Source organism: Phyllostomus hastatus, unplaced genomic scaffold, assembly GCF_019186645.2.
Source record: "Phyllostomus hastatus isolate PE091 unplaced genomic scaffold, TTU_PhHast_1.1 phas_scaffold_193, whole genome shotgun sequence".
Lineage (NCBI taxonomy): Eukaryota > Metazoa > Chordata > Mammalia > Chiroptera > Phyllostomidae > Phyllostomus > Phyllostomus hastatus.
The window spans coordinates 6,815,573-6,833,365 of NW_025334015.1; the positions used below are offsets into that span (position 1 = coordinate 6,815,573).

A 17,793-nucleotide genomic window follows, 5' to 3' on the forward strand; every position below is an offset into this window, starting at 1 on the left:
TGATTGAGGTAGACCCTGGCTGATAAGCTACAGTAAATACAAGACTCACACCTGTGTCACTTGGATCACATTAAAGGTAAGTGTGCAGCACAAAACATACCAATAACTTCGTTGCCTCATCCACAAACAATCTTAAGATCTACTCTCGAAAGCTGAGATGTGACCAAGCAAAGAAAATACATTGAGAGATAGCTGAGAGCAGTTTAGCTTAGGTTCTAAGGTTGAAGATGAGGGCAACCTATTTTAACTCACAAAGGCAGCGGGCTCTCTAGATTTGGGGTACAGTTTCCACAGAGAACAGGGACCCCAACACACACACAGAGCAGAATGAATTTTGCACTTTTTTTTTAACCATAAGCTTCAAAGCAGGTTTTAGATGAGACATTAGTGTTATCTTTAGTCCTAACTATAAGCTTCAGGCTCCTTTCTCCCTCTACCACACTTGACATCTCCACTTGGCTGTCCCACTGAGCTTTTAATTCACTCTTTCAACCCCTGCCTTCTGGGCGCCCCCCTACCACAGGACATTGGACCACCCAGTTGCCAACTAAACTTAGGAATCATTCTCAATCACTTCCTTGTTCTTAACCCCCACATCCAAACTCTCAGGCAGTCCTAGACATGATGGTATTTCCAAAATATGCTACACACCTCAGTTTTTCTCCACCACCATTACTTTTTCCCTCTTGTACTTCTTCCTTCCATTCTGTACACTTGCAATACATACTCTATACAACAGCAAGAATGGTCTTTCAAAACTGTACCAATTATATTATGCCACCTCTCTGTGTTAAGATTCCCAAAGTGACTGCACTGGATCCAACTCTGCATTTTGTATTACAAATCACCCTAAATATCAAGATGTCTATTCATCTGAATCAAAGCTCTAGTTTAATTCAGATGGAGCACTTACATCTTTTTACTGATATGTTTTCTCATATCACAATTTGTTATCAAAGAAAAGTGGGAGTTATGCTGTCTAATCCTGATTTATGATTACTGAAAACATGGAATGTGTCAAGTACTTTGATGATGTGTTGCTTGTATTACCTCATTAATTATTGCCCTATATTAATCATGTTTTTTAAAAAATTTTCTGTATTTTATGATGCTTGAATACCATGCAATCTCTCCCAGTTGTGGAGAGACTGCCCCTCCCAGGGCTAGCAAATAATCTGCCTTCAGCACCCCATTCACATGCAGATCAACCAATGTTCCCAACCCCTTCTTTCCCCCAACTGCCCACCACAGGCCACACTGATATGTCCCCTGCCTTAACAAACCCCAGGGTCAGGAGCTGGACAACTAGAGAGCATCTGTACACCCCCAGAGAAGCCACAGATATCTATCCCAGCACTCTGCTCCCAAGTTTGCTCAAGTTAGTCTCCCCTGCCTCACCCATTCCTTAGTGTGAAAGCCACAGGACCAACTCTGGGCCTTGCTTTCTCCTGCTCCTTCTGTTTCCTGGCTCACCCTGGCACTTCCCCAGCGACCCTGCGTGATTCGAAGTGCCCCTTCCCTGGGGAATGCTATGTAATAAACTCCTTTTCAGCGACATCATCCCCATGTTTGTCATCTTACCATGTCTTAAAATGAAAACTTAAAGACATATCAAGACCCCTTCCCACCTGAAACAGTTGAAACAGACAGTCTAATGTATCACACACACAGCCGAGGGGCTGACTGGTCAGTCTGAAGAGATGAGCCGACTTCAGAACCACACTCTCAGTCACGACTTTAATTTGTCCTCACGTAATTTGTCTTCACATATGTTGTCATATGTCCAAGAAGGGTTTAACTCGGGGTTTCCCTATCGCAGGACTCAGCTAAGCATTTCATAAAAACTGCTGACATAAACTACTTTGTTCATTATGATCCTCACCCTCCTTTCTCTCTTCCATTTTAATTTGTGTGGCTTTCTAGTCTATAAATGAGTGGACTGGTCCTTCACAATGCCTCACAGAGGAACAGAATCTCCCCCACAGATCTGTAGACTGACATAGATTAACATAAAGACGAGACTTCTGCAGTTACGTCTCTAATTTACTAACCCTTGAGTTCAGCTCATGTTTTCACTCACCAATGCAGAACTGGGATACAAAGTTACTGCAGAGATACAGCCGGGTTCTCTAGGATTCCAGATATCGATAGGTAGGAGGAACTAGCCCTAAGGGGGAAAAAGATGCTAGGTTTACTCCTTTGAGAGTAGGGTTTATTACATTTTATTAGAACTACCGAATTTTCCAGACTTTAAGACGCACAGGACTATACGACATATCTGGGTTTTAGAGGAAAATAGGAAAAAAATTTTGAAGCAAAAAATGTCCTAAAATATTTAATAACATAAATAACATAGGCCACCGCCTCACCCCCAGCGAGCCAGGTGAGCTACATTGGGACTATAAGACACACCCACATTTGGTGCGTCTTATAGTCTGAAAAATACGGTATAGATCCTTCCTTTAACCTATCTCTGGCTCTGTTCTCTTCCTTCCCAGCTCTGCTGTCTCTCCCTGGTGTCTCATGCTCTGTCCTTCTTTGGTTTAGTCCCCAACAACTGTTTGCACCTCAAGCAATCCTTTGTGAGCCGGTTTAGTATTTAGCAACTTCGCCTATTTGCATCTTCTGAGAAACACTAGACCAACAGGTGCACGAGTAGGGGATGCCATCTGAGCACCGCACAGGCCAAGTGGCAGGAGCTGTGTGACTGGTATGGAAGCCTGACCTGCCCCCACTGCCACCGCCACCCCCTGTGTGCAAGATGCAAACTCTGTAGCTGAAGAAAATCTCAAGCGCATCCTCATGCTCTCGGCTTTCCACAGGTGAAAGCGCTGGAAAAGCCTTTTCCAGTCTGGTGATAATTGACAAACGCATCTCAGAATGTAGAGGATTAGGTGCAATGTGTGCACAGAAAACCCAGGGCCACTCGAATAGTAAGGAAAGAAGTGCGTCATCAAGACCCAAGCAGTGGTTTGGCCGCTCTGGGAGCACGCAGCCTCTCTTCCCAGCGCCACGCCTCCTCTGGGCCCTGCAGCCGAGAAGCCCAAGGAGGAGTGCGCTACCCCACTTCCGCTTGTGTTAATATCTGCTACTTGGAAAGGAGCTGATTGTGTTTTCACTACATGAAAACATATGAAACGCAGGTGGCATGACTAGTGACAAGTATTCTTTCTTCCTGAGGTATGAAACGCTAATGAAACACTTCATGCAGACTGAAAACTGTATGCAGGCTACCACTTTGCAAAGGAGAATGGGCAATGTTTATTTGTGCCTGGCCCCTCCTAACTGAGAGCAGATGACACGCCGTTGTATCCTTCAGCGAGAAGTAATAAATGGTAACAGTTTAAAACTTATTTTTTAATTAAATTCCAGTGTAACAATTATTCAGTACCTGGTCTAATTTTAATTTAACAAAGGATTTGAGAAAGAATACCGTGAAGCCAATGCACTTGGCAACCATTAAACTACCTTACGACCACTAAGTGATGATGCAGGAAGGGGTGGCTTCTGCCAGAGGGGGCAGAAGAAAACCTTTTGAGAGGCCTGGGTTCTCCAGTTATAAACGCAAAGAAACTAACCTGAGCCCCAGAGAAACTCAGACACTAAGGAAAGATGTGCGTCCCAAACAAACTGATAGGCTGTCTTGGAAGAACTAATGCCCTATCCGCAAGTCCCCTCCCAGTTCTACCACAGCGCCACATCATGCTGTGAGCATAATGCCATCGTCAGTCCTAAAAGTACTTTTTAGGATCTCTGTGTTTTCCTCCAGCTCTTGCTTAAAAAAAAAAAAAAAGGTACTTGAGTATACGCATGGGATAACATGGGGACTATTTTATGTGTTGTGCGGTGAGAAGAAATTCAGGGTTGCCAGTCTGAGAGGTGGAGCAAGTCAAGGGCCTCGAGCACTTCCGAAGTGAGTCATCAGAGCAAAAAGGGTCCCATCTCTCCGCAAAAGCCCCATGAGAGCCCCGCTGTGGGGCTGTAGCTCGGCCAGGTGGAGAAGGTGCGGCCCGAGTGGTGGACTTGCACACCCGTTCAGCACCCGGTCCAGGGAAACGTAGTCAGCTCTTCAAGGCGGAGTTTGGCAACTTCTGCTAGGGCATCCCGGCAGGGAAGGTGCGAGCATCAGTTCTCAATTTGCCGCTTTCCCCAGCACTCCCTCTCCCGCTCTCTCTCCCCACTCCCCACCGCACAGCCGGCTGGGGAGCCACCCGGAGGGCGCAGCAGTCTCTCGCCCGCTCCGCGGTCGCGGAGAGCCGAGCCGCAGCTCCACTCCCAGCCCGCGTGGGCGCGGCACTGCGGGGGTTAAGCTGGGCGCCCGCCCGCGCCCCCGCCTCAAGCCCGCCTGCGCCTCACGCCCGCCCGCTCGCCCGCTCGCGCTGCGTGGGCACCGGAGAAAGTGGCGGTCAGTGAGGGAGCTGCTGCCATGACAACCCCGGCGGTCGCGACCAGTGCGCGTCGGGGCTGCTCCCGGGAGGAAGGCGGAAAGGAGGCTAGGGGCTGCCGCTGAGCGTGGCGTCGCGCGTTCCCGCGCGTTCCCGCGCGTCCCCGCTTCCCGCGCCGCGTCCCGGGAGGAGGCGGGGGCGCAGTCCGCCCAGCTCCCCTGCGCCCCGAGTCTGCGCCGGGCGGCGCTGGGCGGACTGGCAGCGCGGGCCCGGTGGCTGCCAGTAGCCGCCAGGGCTTCGGGGGCGAACGAACATCCACGGTGCCGGAGGATCCTATCGCCGAGCCTGCCTCCTGCGCCCGCGGTGGAACTTTTTACCGCCTTTTGGTTCCAGATTCGAGGCTTGGGCCGTTTATAAATATATCTATACACATGTGTGATCTAATAAAACGTGTTCTCTTCTCTCTGAGGCAGCAGCATTTTATGAAATCTCTTTTATGTCAGAGACACTTGCCTGGCTTCTTTGGGTTATAAACTTTTGGTGTGAGCCCTCTGCAGAACGTGCCCAACTGAATTCTAAAGTAGCATCTCGAAGAGAGAGAGAGAAAGAGCAATCTGTGACCTTCATCCTGCACCTTCCTTCTCTCTCCCTTCCCGCTGCCTCCCTCCTCCCCAGGGAGCGTCAAGAAAGCTCTTTTTTGGATGCAGGAGGGGCATCTGGTTCTGCCAAGCTGGAAAGCTGAGGCAAGATTTGAGGAAGAATCATTAGGCTCCGGAGAGCCTGGACTCGTTTCTGCTTCTGACTTGCTCCATCCCTTCCTCTCCCCAAACCACTTCCTGAGACCCGCCGGTGTGCGGGGCGGGGACAAGGACCGTGCTGCTGCCGGCGTTCTGGGAAGTTGTGGCTGTCGAGGATGGGGGTCTGTGGGTACCTGTTCCTGCCCTGGAAGTGCCTCGTGGTCGTGTCTCTCAGGCTGCTGTTCCTTGTACCCACAGGAGTGCCTGTGCGCAGCGGAGATGCCACCTTCCCCAAAGCTATGGACAACGTGACGGTCCGGCAGGGGGAGAGCGCCACCCTCAGGTAGGGAACTGCACTTCGGCGGGGGGCTGAGCCCCTAGAATGTGATTATGTGGGTAACAGCAAGCCAGGGAACAGAAGGCAGGGTGTGGGGGTGGGGAAGGGCAAGTGAGAGGGCCTTTGCAGGCTCAAGAGGTGCCCTCTTGCATTTTGTGGCAGCTGACACCCGTTCTCTGACAGGTTTGCCATTTGCTTCAGCTTCTCTGGTCCAGGATCTTACAAGGGAACACTGAGGTCCGTGCTTGGGACTCCACTATGGCTGAGTCCATGACATGGCTGCATTCACTTTTGCCCTGGGACCAGGGTGAGAGCAGGAGAGCCCTGGAGTGGAAACACTGGGGGTTAGTCTGAGACTGTTCGGTGCCTCAGTGGCTGTCTCACATGCCAGAAGGTATGTGACGAGGTAGAAAAGTGCTCAGGATGAGCTTCTTGGCCCCTCGCAGAGAGATCTCAGGCTAAAATTCCAGGCCCTGGGATTGCTAGTGCTGGGCCATGGCCCTTTGGGAGCCTGCTCAAGACTCAGCCATCCATGTCAACCCTGCCTGGTGCTCCTGGGCCCCCGATTGTAAATTACCAGGGCAGTTTTATCTTTGCAGGCTCAGGCCAAGGAGAGGAAACATGTAGCTTTTATGCAAGGACATCACTCCTGTGCAAAAAGCACAATAGGAGCGCTTTTTGTTTTACCTTAATGAGTTACAGAGAATCACTTACTTGCTCCGTGCAGAGGGGTGGAGATTTTCAGAATATGAACCTTTGGAGACCGGACCTGCTGCAGCAGAGACTTTAATAAAAATGCAGCTACAACTTTCTACAAGCTCAGCAGATATCATCTTTTATCCCTTTAATGAGGCAGTTCTGGTCCTAGGAGACAGATTCAGAGATGTCCCAGCTTAACTCTGGCTCACAATGTACACAGGGTGAATGTGTTTGCCCTGTCTATGACTTTGATGGTTATAGTGAAAATAAAACATTCTGTCTCAGATTCTGCAGCCAAAAAGCCTGGCTTCTCCAAGGAATGGAGGAGGGTGGGATATCCTTCCTGTTCTTACCCCAGCTCCCCTGTTAAACTCTCTGTACAGCTAGACAAGCTTCTCCCTGGGAAAGGGAAGAAAGGCTTCTTGGGACACCAGCTATTTTTTCCTACACCCAAGGGCTAAGGTTGGATTCTTGTCACTCGGGGTGGTTCCCAGCTAAATCTGCTTTTGAGCTAGGGAATAAGTCTCAGAACCTTGGCTGCTGGTGCTCAGGGGCCCCAGGTAGAGAAAGGGAAAGAAAAGGATAGAGCCAGACCTGCTTCCCTTGATAGCAGGAGAGAAAAACTCCCGGTCATGCACCATCCTTTAGCCTGTCTCAGAGTAGAGTGTAATGTGCCTACTTCATTGCCTTAAAGGAGTTTCGGAGTCCCCTCCAATGACATAATTTGCTGGATGCACATTTGCAGTGCATGAGTTGGCCCAGAGATATGAATCGCACCCAGGCTAGGAGTAGCACTGGTGTATGTTCACCAAGGAAATGCCAGTAAATGTTACCAGGTGTGAAGGGGTGTTGACGCTGTCATACATCTCTCTTGATATTTTAATCTTCTACTGGGGACAAAGAGGCCCAGCATTGAATAAGACCTCAGTGCTGAACGTCCCAAAATCCTCTGGCCTCTTGCTGCCTCTAAAAGTTAAACCAAAAATAAAAACTTGAGCTTTCTGTTTTCCAGGATGCAATAAGAGGGCTCTGCCAGCAGAGGGCCAACTTCTATTTATTTATTTATTTATTTATTTATTTATTTTAGCTGCTGGCCTGTTTTCATGATCTTCAGTTCTAATGTTTAACAGCTGGGCTTGGTAATAGAAATGGGAGTGAAAAAAGGAAAAGCTGAATAGTTGCTTTTTGTGCTTTGGTTAGAGGGAAAAAAAAGACCACATGCTCAAGTGTAACTTATGTTACCTGATTGTATGCTTTATTTTTTAAAAAGTAAGCACATGTCTTACATTGATTTTGCATCTTCTTCTTGTATAACTTGCTCTGAAATACAGAAATTCAGCACACTGTCCACATTTTAATCTCTTTATATTCCCTATTTACCTCTTGGATTCTTCCCTTTTATTATATTCTTCCTTCATTTTTATTATATACCTCCATTTTAAATGCTTTTGCCAATAGTCAAAATAATGAAGAATAATAATTTGCTTTCTTCTATTTTGCCTTCATCACTTAATTTTTATTATTCCCTGATATTTTAAGTTTTGATTTCACTACTAGCACAATGTTTCTTAAAACAACATAAATATCTCCTGCGGACTTCTGAGGGTCTCAGTATTTCTCTCCTTTTCCTTTCCACACTCCTTTGGTCTATTGGTGAACAGCTGTGTTCCCATCCCAAAGAAAAACTTACTTGTTAGAGAGAGAGTCTGTGCCTCCAGTCTCTGGAAGTCCGTAGCTTCAACCCCAAGTAAACATGCCATATTTTAAAAAAATGTAATTCTTAAGTATGGCCATTCTTTAGTCCCCTTACGGATGTCCCACTGGGAAGTCAGTGTTTGGAAACATAGTGTTCCAAATGCATCAAATCTTCAGAATGTATAGAAAAAATTGAATGATTCCCATGCCCATCAGCCACAGGAAGTCTTTCCATTGTGACTGCTGTGGATCAAAGGATTCTAAGCCTGTGTCTAAATCTTGAAAGAAGTCACATTGGAGGCCAAAGATTACCTAGGGAAAGCAAAGGAATGGGGAGAGCGGGATCCTTCTTCAGCTTTTCCAGTAAGAAATCGTCGGGCTTAGAGAAGGATTATTTCCTTCTTTGGAGGTACCGGTTTTCATGTGATGGGTCTTGGGTTGCATTGAAGGATGTGAGGAAGTGACGTGGCAAAGACGACCGAAGTTCAGAACGTGGATGAAACTCATTTTATACAAGTAAGGCAATATTATCTTTCCCATCATTATTTCAAAGGGCTACTTGAAAAGTAAAAGTAATTATTTGAATATTGAGTTATTTTGCCTTCTTGGAAGAGAGAGGATATGGAAATGATGGTGGTATTCACTGTGGCTGAATTATAGCTTCTATGAATCTGATTTGAATTCATTATTACAAATGGGCCCTTTTGGCCAGAATGATTTCATTTCAATTATCTGCTGTTGGGTTAAAAATGTTCTGTGCCTTTCCAGTAGATTAGATATGACAAGTCTGTGGAAGTCCTATGTCTGAATCGGTGCCCATGACAGGAAGGGAGCCCAGGTTGCTCAGTGTGGTCAGCTCGCATCTACGGAGCCCCTGCAGCTGCACGGTTGATGGCCAGATGTGCTTCCTTCCCCGCCCCGCCCTCAATCTCCTCTCAGTTTGGGTTAGTTTCTTGCTAGGATCAATCACATGATTAACATCTGAGCAAGGGAGGTGGGATTGAGGTGGAGGCTGTTGTTGTAACTGTTCCAATAAATGGGAAAAGTCCCCACGAACATAGTTTTGTTTTGTTTTTTTAATTTTTTATATGGCAGGATAATCAGTTTTGCCGATTCATGCTTACTGATCTGGGATTAGGCTTAATAACTCTTTTCTAAAATGTCCCTGAATTTTCCGTGGGAGTTCTGAGCTAATCCTTTTGGAACCAAGCACTTGAGGGTTAGCTGCTGCCGAGGAATAATCTGAACAGCAGGATCTTGCCAGTGCCGTCAAGCTCCCAAGAAAAACTTTCTGGGGCTTGCCTGGGTGTTTCTCTGCTTTTTGCACTCATCACCAGAAGCTTTTGTCTTCTTGTAAACTAGCAAATTCAGAGTAGCCAACAGGCCATTCAAAACGAGTGCATGATTTTGCATGTTAGTGTCAACGCTGTTGTAGCTGAATCAGGGCATGGAGAAGTGCAAAGACCTCTTGGTCTCTTGGTCTGGGAAGATGAAAACACAAAGATGCTGAAGCAGGACAGGCCCATGGGGGCTCCTTGGTGGTAGTGCTGACCTGGCGGGCTGCACTCTGGCATTAGCTGGGATGCTTTTTAAAAACTTCACTGCCAGGTTTCCAATCTGAGGAATCAAAATCCCTGGAGGTGGGCAGAGGTGTAGGCATTTAACAAATCTCTTCCAATATTTTTAATGTGAAACCAGAGTTGAGACCCACTGCTCTAATGCCCTTTCCTGCTCTGGGGCATCTGAGCAAGGCTGGTCTCCCATGGCCCTACCCCCCAATAAGTGTCTCCTCCGTGCCTGTGTGTGCCTCACCACCCATGGGCCACCTGCAAACTGCAGAAAGAGCACTGGGCTCAGGGGCCTGAGTACCTGGTTTGATTCTTACTTTCCCACTCACTACATGATTTTGAGTGCTTCAGGTCAATTGCATACACACAGGAACAATATCTGCCCAGCCTATGACATTAAGAGCGATGAAGTCTATGACCTTTTTTTCTGTTAACTATGAAGCAGCAGAGATGTGCAAGTTTTCACAGGTGCTACATGGGACTCCTCAGTGACATCCTGTAGTACTCTCAGTGCTTTCCAGTTTGTCTGCTCTACCTTCTGATCCTTCCAACCGTGCCCCTCACACGCACACCTTTGAAATGGAATACGTGTCTCATCCCAGTTCCACTCCGCATCCTGCTTCATCAGAATTCCAATGACACTTGCTGCAGATCTCTGTTCTAACAGATACACACTGTGGACCTGCCATTTATGTGTGGTTAGGGTTAGACAGTGAGCTCCTGGCAGTTTGGAGTTACGTCTTGTGTACTGAGTACAGACATTGTGGTGGATGCTAAGGATTAAAATAATCAGTGTTGGTTGAATGCTTTAATCAGTCTTAACCGGACTCCATCTCTTACAATGTATTACCTCTGCAGCAATGAAGTGTTTACATATGAAGGGTTTTATTCTCTTCAAAATATGATGCTGCGACATACAAGCACAACATCTCCAAGAGACCTTGGAGGCCTGCAGGATTTTTGGATTCTGCTTAAATCATTTGCCAGAGGGGACAGGCGAATCCACCACTGGTTGCAATCTGATCTGAAACCATGCACAAGGCTTCACTATCCCTGAAGGCAAGACACTGAGCAGGGCAGCAGAGTTGAGAGGAATCTTCTTAGCTGTGATAGAGTAGTGTTTGGGAATGAAGCTGTCTCTGCGGAGGTTTGCCTTGCTCTGCACTTCAGAAGATACACAGGGCAAGAAGGTAGTAGGGGCAGACAGGCTGCCCAGCTGTCGTGCCCAGTGTGTGAGGACTGGGGTGTGGCTGAAGGGTGCAGCGGCCTGGTAGACTCTGACTGTCTCCAACATCACTGACGGGGAAGGTATGCGTCCACCTCCCCTTGCATGTGCCACAGGCTACGCACCACAGGCCAAAGCAGAGGATGCGAGAAGATGAAGTTGTAAAGCATTCAAGATACAGACTCCCTGGCTTCCTGATTGCTCTGAAAAAACTCAGCAGCTCTTACCTAAGCCTTTTTGTTCATTTTTTGGCCTTTAACTAAATTTGGCCCTTGGGTTCAATTTAGTTATCGTTCTCATTTCCCTTCCATTCAGCATCTAAAAAGGGACTGTGCCCTTGGCCTGCTTCCTGCACTTCCTGTGCGGCAGGCTCTGAGGGAGCCAGCGAGGAGAGTAGTACTGGCCAGCATGGGGTTCAGATCTGCTGGGGTCCGGGTGAGATGTGGTGAGGAGGCGCCAAATGGGTTTTCTTTGACCTTCCCAAGGGAGGAACTTTTAAATTGCTTATTAACAGGAAGCAGCGAGATAAGAAGGGGAATTATGGTCCAAGACTCTGTAGGGCTGGCAGAAATTGCATTGCCTATTCAGTTAGGAAGTGTTAGACTCTTGATGTTTTAAAAATCCAGACAAGGCAGCATCACATTATTTCATGTTGGTTTATTTGTTATGACTTTCCCCTCGGGAATCTGCTTTTGCCAACACGGGGTTTAGTTGACTGAGACAGAGAGTTTGCATGGAGGGAGTGTTGAGACTGGGGTGGTAGGGGGGTGCCTTCTCAGTCCCCTCCCACCTCCCAGTGAATGACACCTTCCTGGAGCTTCTTGTGCCCTGGTGTATCTTTTCTTAAAAAGTAAAAATTGAAGTTGTGATGTCTCTGCAGCCCAGCACTTGACCTGGTTCAATCTGTGTGGCTTGTCCTTGGTAGAGAAGCTTAGAGAAGGGAAGGGTTTGGGCCTGTGTCCCTCCCTACAGGGTCTTACCACAGACCCTTTAACAGCCTGTCTGCCCCTACTACCTTCTTGCGAGAGAGGGGTCTCTTTGAAAGCAAACAAAGTCTGTTATCTGTGGTTTACTTTGTGTCAGATGACAGACCAACTACTTACTGCTTTATGTCATTTTCAGAATATTATGACCCCCACATAATAGTCCAGGAGATTGAGGTTTAGAAGACCTAAGTCACTTGCCTTTGATCACACAGTTATTTTGTGTCAGAGTCTGGTTTTGCTCCCGGAAGACCTTTCTACTTCTTTTTAGTTTTATACCATCCCCTCCCAGGTATAGGGAACAAAGAAAGTTTCCACGTGCTGCAAGCAGAAAAATCCGAAAACCTCCTCTTTCTTCTCAGGACCCATGTTTGACCGAAGGTCAGGAAATCCGCATATTAGTTGAGGGCTGTAGCTGTCTACTGGCTGCCTACCTTTGGCAGCCTCCTTTGTTTCCTGGTGTTTAATCCCATTCACCTGCTCAGGCGTCAGTGCTGCTCTATCTTCCGGGGCTGGGAAAATGCTTGCTGCAAACAGCGCACAAAGTGGACGCCGCAGGAGGGTCCCACGCGCTCAGGACAACCGGCAGTGCTCTGAGCTTCGCACCTGTCCTGAGGCTGCCCCCTCCTGTTACATGACCCCCACAGCACACACAGCGTCTCGAAGGATCAAACAAACCAACATGAAGCAAGCGAGCAATTTGTTGGCAAGAACACTGGGGCTATAGCATTTCCGAGAGAACTGTGAGGAAATGGGTGGTCACTGTGAAGTGTGGCGTGAAGGGGGAAGTACTTTATCCAGTCCTAAAATATATGTCATTTTACAATCCCCTCTCCCCATCCTTATAGCCATAGTTTAACGTAAACCACAGAGGCTGTGAAAGCAGATCTTCTTCCCACCCGTGTTGATTTGTCCCCTAGAGGAAACTGAGTGACCCCTTTTGGCCTCCTCTTTCCTGCATGTGGTACATTTTTGCTTAAATCAAAGAGATGCTGAAGGGCTTGACCTGGCTTCCCATAAAAGTGCTGATCAAGTACATGTTTCAAAATTAGTTTTGAATGTTAAATATTTTCAGTGAGTCTGAGGATTTATGGTATCTCAATTAACTACATTTCCATTGCATAATAGGAACAAAGACTGTTTTAAGTGGTTGTTAAGTTTTCTGGCTAGCCCACAGAAGATAATTTAACTCACAATTACCCAAAATGCTATATGCTAGCCATGAAGGATAATAGAAAATAGCATCGTTGTAGAAGTAATTACTCAAAAGAGAAAAAAATGAATATGATAATTTTCTATTTATCATGAATCCTGAAGAAAAGTAGGCATAATTAGAGGAAGATAATACAGAAACATTTTCTCAAAGATACTTCTGCATACTTTCAAAAGTTTGGGAGTTTGTATTTTTGTTGTGCCAAATTTAATTTTAAGATGCTTAGCTCTCATTTTATTTGATTCAAGTATACATTTTCTTCTTCTCAGATGATTGGGGATACTTTCATAAATATTAATGAGGAAAGGAAGATAGTTAAAGGAAATGAAAGACAAAAATGGAAAGATGTGAGAAGAAGAGAGATTTTCCCAAGATGTCAGCTAAGAGTTGAAGGAAAGTGAAGGAACTGAAGAGATGGGGAAAGAAAGTACATGTGAGAAAGAAAATAGTGCAAAGTGGAATTACTTAATTGTCAAATGGAAGGAGGAAGGGAAGGAGGGAGGGAGGGAGGGAGGGAGGGAGGGAGGGAGGGACAACAATGGTCATATTCTATCTACTGAGTTTCTGTTGTGTGAATGTCTTCTTCCTAAAGCTAAATGCTCTAGGTTTAAGCTATGCTTTGAATTATCCATGCACACTTCCAGTACATTTACCTTGTTATGACTTAGACTGTCCAGGTCACAGGAACCCACATGCACAGTGTCCAGCACCCACCTTAAGACAAGGCAAAGAGCAATTAAAGGCTCAGGTACTGACTTGCCACTAGGATCTGGCCCTTTCTGACCCTTGGTTCCCACTTTTCCCACAGCTGGAAGTCCCCTTGTTGTCACTGAACTCTAGGCCAATTCTTACTACTTTCTGTGGAACCTACCACAAGCCCTGGGTGATCAAGTATACTACCTAGTCCTGCCAAGACCTCTTCTCCAATGGACTTGGTCTGCTCTTGGCCCCAGTCCTCCCAGCCTAGTGGTTCATTGACTTGCCAGTGCTTACTGTTTGCCCCCCAAATGTCTTTTTTGAATACCACCTGACATGAGGTCTACCCCAAGTCACACTTCCTTCTCTGAGGCTCAACAGTGTGGTCTCAGTCATTCTCAGATACATGAATTACCATGCCAGATATCTGTCCCCCTTGACTGGGATTCTTGTCGATTGATGCCGTACAACATAGGGTATCCTGCTTGCTGTTTGGAACTTCCATGATGGATAAAAGGAGGAGGCAGCATCTGTTACACAGGGGACTGAATTGGGCAGGTGTATTATTGGAGTGGCCATGCTCATGCTGAGATACTTAGTCAACTATAATGTGCTTTGTGTAAGAGGAAATAATAGTGTTCCACTTTGTATTGTCCTGTGCTTTCTCTGCCATCTCTACAACTCTTCCTCTTCCCATTGTTGTTTTTATTTCTTTCACGTTTTTTTTTGCCAGCTATAGTAATGTCCTCTGTTCCTGTGTATGTCACCAGTGCTGAATATAATACCTAATATGTAGGAGGAGCTTCAAGTTTGTTGAAAAGATGCTCCATCTCTGTCTCTGTCTCCCCAACCCCATACACACACTACTTATGCACTTTTTCTAATGAAGATAGTCTCCCCCCATTTGGAAGCGATTGGGTAATCTCTGAAATTACAACCAGAGATTCTTGCCTTTCAGTATTAGTATTACCTGAGATAATGATCTTTCCCTAGATAGTTGGTATTTAACCGGTTCTCTTCTCTTGCTTATTATCCTGCAGTATTTGTGAATTTTATAATATTCTTAAAGTCAGGAGATTCTGAGCAGTTGCAAGGTAGCTATGCCTGCCTCCCCACTTTTTATCAAGGTCACACAGTACAGGAGGATGGCACATTCTGTAAGTGTATCTAGAAACTCCTGAGGATAGAAAAGCAAGTGTAATGACTCCTAACTTTGTAGAGAGCTGTCTGAATGAAAGGATTTACAGACCCATTTCCTTGGCCCTCAGAAATGCAGCTGCTTCTGTGATAAGCTCTCACTGTGACATCCCCAAATATGTCTCAGCAGGTTGTATCCTGATATACCTGGGCAGTGGGGACAATTATAGGATATTCTTGATTACACACTCCATTTTATAATTGCCTATACAATGGGTGCTTAGTGATCTATGGGATAAAATTTAACCTCTATCAAAAGGCTGACAGGCTGACACTTTGCAGTCAAAAAAGCTCACTTCAAATCCTAGCTCTGATATTAACTGGCAGTATGAGGTTGGACAAGTGACTAGATTTCTCTGTCTCAATATTCTGATTTTAAAAAGTAAGGGCTGTATACCTACTTCACTGAGTTCTTGGGGGAGGAATAAGTGGCATTAAGTTTCTAAGAGCTTATATTAAATTCTGACATGTAGCAAGCTCACAATAAACAGTAGCATTATTTGTTTTAAATATAAGTTATTGAGTTTACAACTTAAACAAGCAGCTTGTGACTGCCCACTGTTCTAGGCAGAGTGGAAATTATAAAGTTCAATTAATCTTAGACTGTCCTCTTTAAACAGTCACATCTAGTGAATGTATTAGCATAACAAATGGCCCAGAGATCAGGAAGTGGAGGAGGAGAGGAGAGAGAGAGAATAAGGGAGGAGGGGGGAAGAACATTAACCTAAATTAAAATGCATCATATTAAGCGTTCACTTTGACAAACTTGGACATTTGTATTCATCCATGTAACCACCACTCCACAAGGTACAGGACATTTTTTTTCACCCTCAAAGTTCCCCCATGCCCCTTTTTATTGTGGTAAAATATCCATAACGTGAAATGTATTATTTTAACCATTTTAAGGGTACAGTTCTGTGTCATTAAATGCATTCACATTATGCGAAACAATCACTACCATTCATCTCCAGAAGTCTTTTCATCTTTCCGAACTGAAGCTCTGTTTCCAACTGATCTGAGTCCCCGTCTCTGCTCCTCACTGCCTCTGGCAACCACCATGCTACTTTCTGTCTTTGTGAATTTCACTACTCCAAGAGCCTCATGTAAGTGCTATTGTGCAGTATTTGTACTTTTGTGGCTGACTTATTTCACTTGGCATAATGTCTTCAAAGTTCATCAGTGTTAGGGCATGTGCCAGGCTTTCTCTCCTTCCTAGGACTGAATAATGGTCCTTTGTATGTGCAGAACACATTTTGTTTATACAGCCATGTGTTGTTAAAAGCTTGTGTTGCTTTCACCTTCTGGTCATTGTGAATAATGCTGCTATGAACAAGGGTGTTCAAATATCTATTCAAGTTCTGCTTTCAATTCTTTTGTATACATTCAGCAGTGGATCCTATGGTGACTCTACTTAGTTTTCTGAGTAATCATCATACCATTTTCCATAGTGGCTGCATCATTTTACATTTGCTCCAGCAACGCATGAAGGTTGTAATTTCTTCATATCCTTGCCTACAGTTATTTTTACTTCATTAAATGTATTGGGGTGACATTGGTTCGTAAAATTATATAAGTTTCAAATGCACAGTTCTGTAATATATCACCTGTATATTTCATTGTGTGTTCACCACTTAAAGTCTAGTCTTTCTCTGCCACCATATATTCAACCCCTTTATACTCTTTATCCTTCTCCCAGCCCTCCTCCCCTCCAATAACCGTTATTCCATTGTCTGTGTCTATGCATTTGTTAGTTTTGTTTGTTCATTTGTTGCTTTCTCTTCTGTAGCACACTTACGAGTGAAGTCATGTGGTTCTTGTCCTTTTCCATCTGACTTATTTCACTTAGCATGGTAACTCTCCAGATCCCTCCATGTTGTTAACAAGTGGCAGTGTTTTATCCTTTCTTAAGGCTGAATAGTATCCTATTGTATACATGTGCCACATCTTTATCCAATCATCCATTGGAGGACACAGGTTGTTTTCATGTCTTGGTTACTATGAATACTGCTGCAGTGAGCATAGGGGTACCTACATCTTTACAAATATATGAGTATGTTCTCAACTATTTCAGGTAGATACCCAGAGTGGGATGGCTGGGTCATATAGTAGCTCAGTTTTTAATTTTTTTGAGGAACATCTGTGTTCCTCAAAACAGGGAGGGTTCCTTTTTCATCTGTGCTCCTCAAAACAGGGAGGGCCCTTTTTCTACACATCCTGTCTAAAATTTGTAATTTCTTGTCTTATTGATAATAGGCCTTCTGACATGTGATGTGGTATCTCACTGTGGTTTGATATACATTTCTGTTATATCTAGTGAAGTTGAGCACCTTTTTACATATCTGTTGGCTATTGTATGTCTTCTTGGGAAAAGTATCTGTTCAGGTCTACTTATTTTTTTAATTGGATTATTTGTTTTCTTGTTGTTGTTACTGTTGTTGACTTATAGGAGTTGTGCATATATTTTGGGTATTAGCCCCTTATCAAAGGTATTTTTTGCAAATATCTTCTTCCATTTAGTTGATTGCCCTTTTGTTTTGTTGATGGTTTCTTTCTCTGTGGAGAAGCTTTTTAGTTTGATGAGGTCCCATTCATATATTTTTGCTTTTACTTCTCTTGCCATTGGGGTCAAGTTCAGAAAATCCTCTCAAAGGCCAAGGTCTATAAGTTTAGTACCTATGTTTTCCTTTGTGTAATTTGTTGTTTCAGCTATTATATTTAAGCTTTTAATCTATTTTGAGTTAATTTTTGTGTATGGCACCAAATAGCAGTCTAGCTTTATTCTTATAAAGTGGTTTTCTTGTTTTCTCAACGTCATTTATTAAAGAGGCTTTTCCTTCTCCATTGTCTGATTTTGGCTTTTTCATTGAAAGTTAATTGCCTATATACCTGTGGGTTTATTTCTGGGCTTTCAGTTCTATTTCATTGGTTTGTGTACCTGTTTTACCACCGACACCAGACTGTTTTGATTACTGTAGCTTTGTAGTATAAATTGAAGTCAGAGAGTATGGCCTGACTTTGTTCTTTGTTCTCAGGATTGCTTTAGCTATTCAGGGACTTG

At 44.9% G+C, this 17,793-nt stretch overlaps 1 protein-coding gene across 4 annotated transcripts in view; it reads left to right on the forward strand.

Moving 5' to 3' along the window:
• Positions 1 to 17,793, forward strand: part of OPCML (opioid binding protein/cell adhesion molecule like) — a 1,099,555-nt gene that overhangs the window by 604,950 nt on the left and 476,812 nt on the right. For 2 of the 4 annotated variants that reach the window (XM_045860214.1, XM_045860212.1), the window contains exon 1: positions 5,111 to 5,465. In XM_045860214.1, the coding sequence (XP_045716170.1) occupies positions 5,299 to 5,465 (167 nt within the window). In that variant the 5' untranslated portion in view covers positions 5,111 to 5,298. Of the gene's footprint in view, positions 1 to 4,450; positions 5,466 to 17,793 lie in introns of those variants that run through there. The other 2 variants (XM_045860213.1, XM_045860211.1) reach the window with 2 other exon arrangements.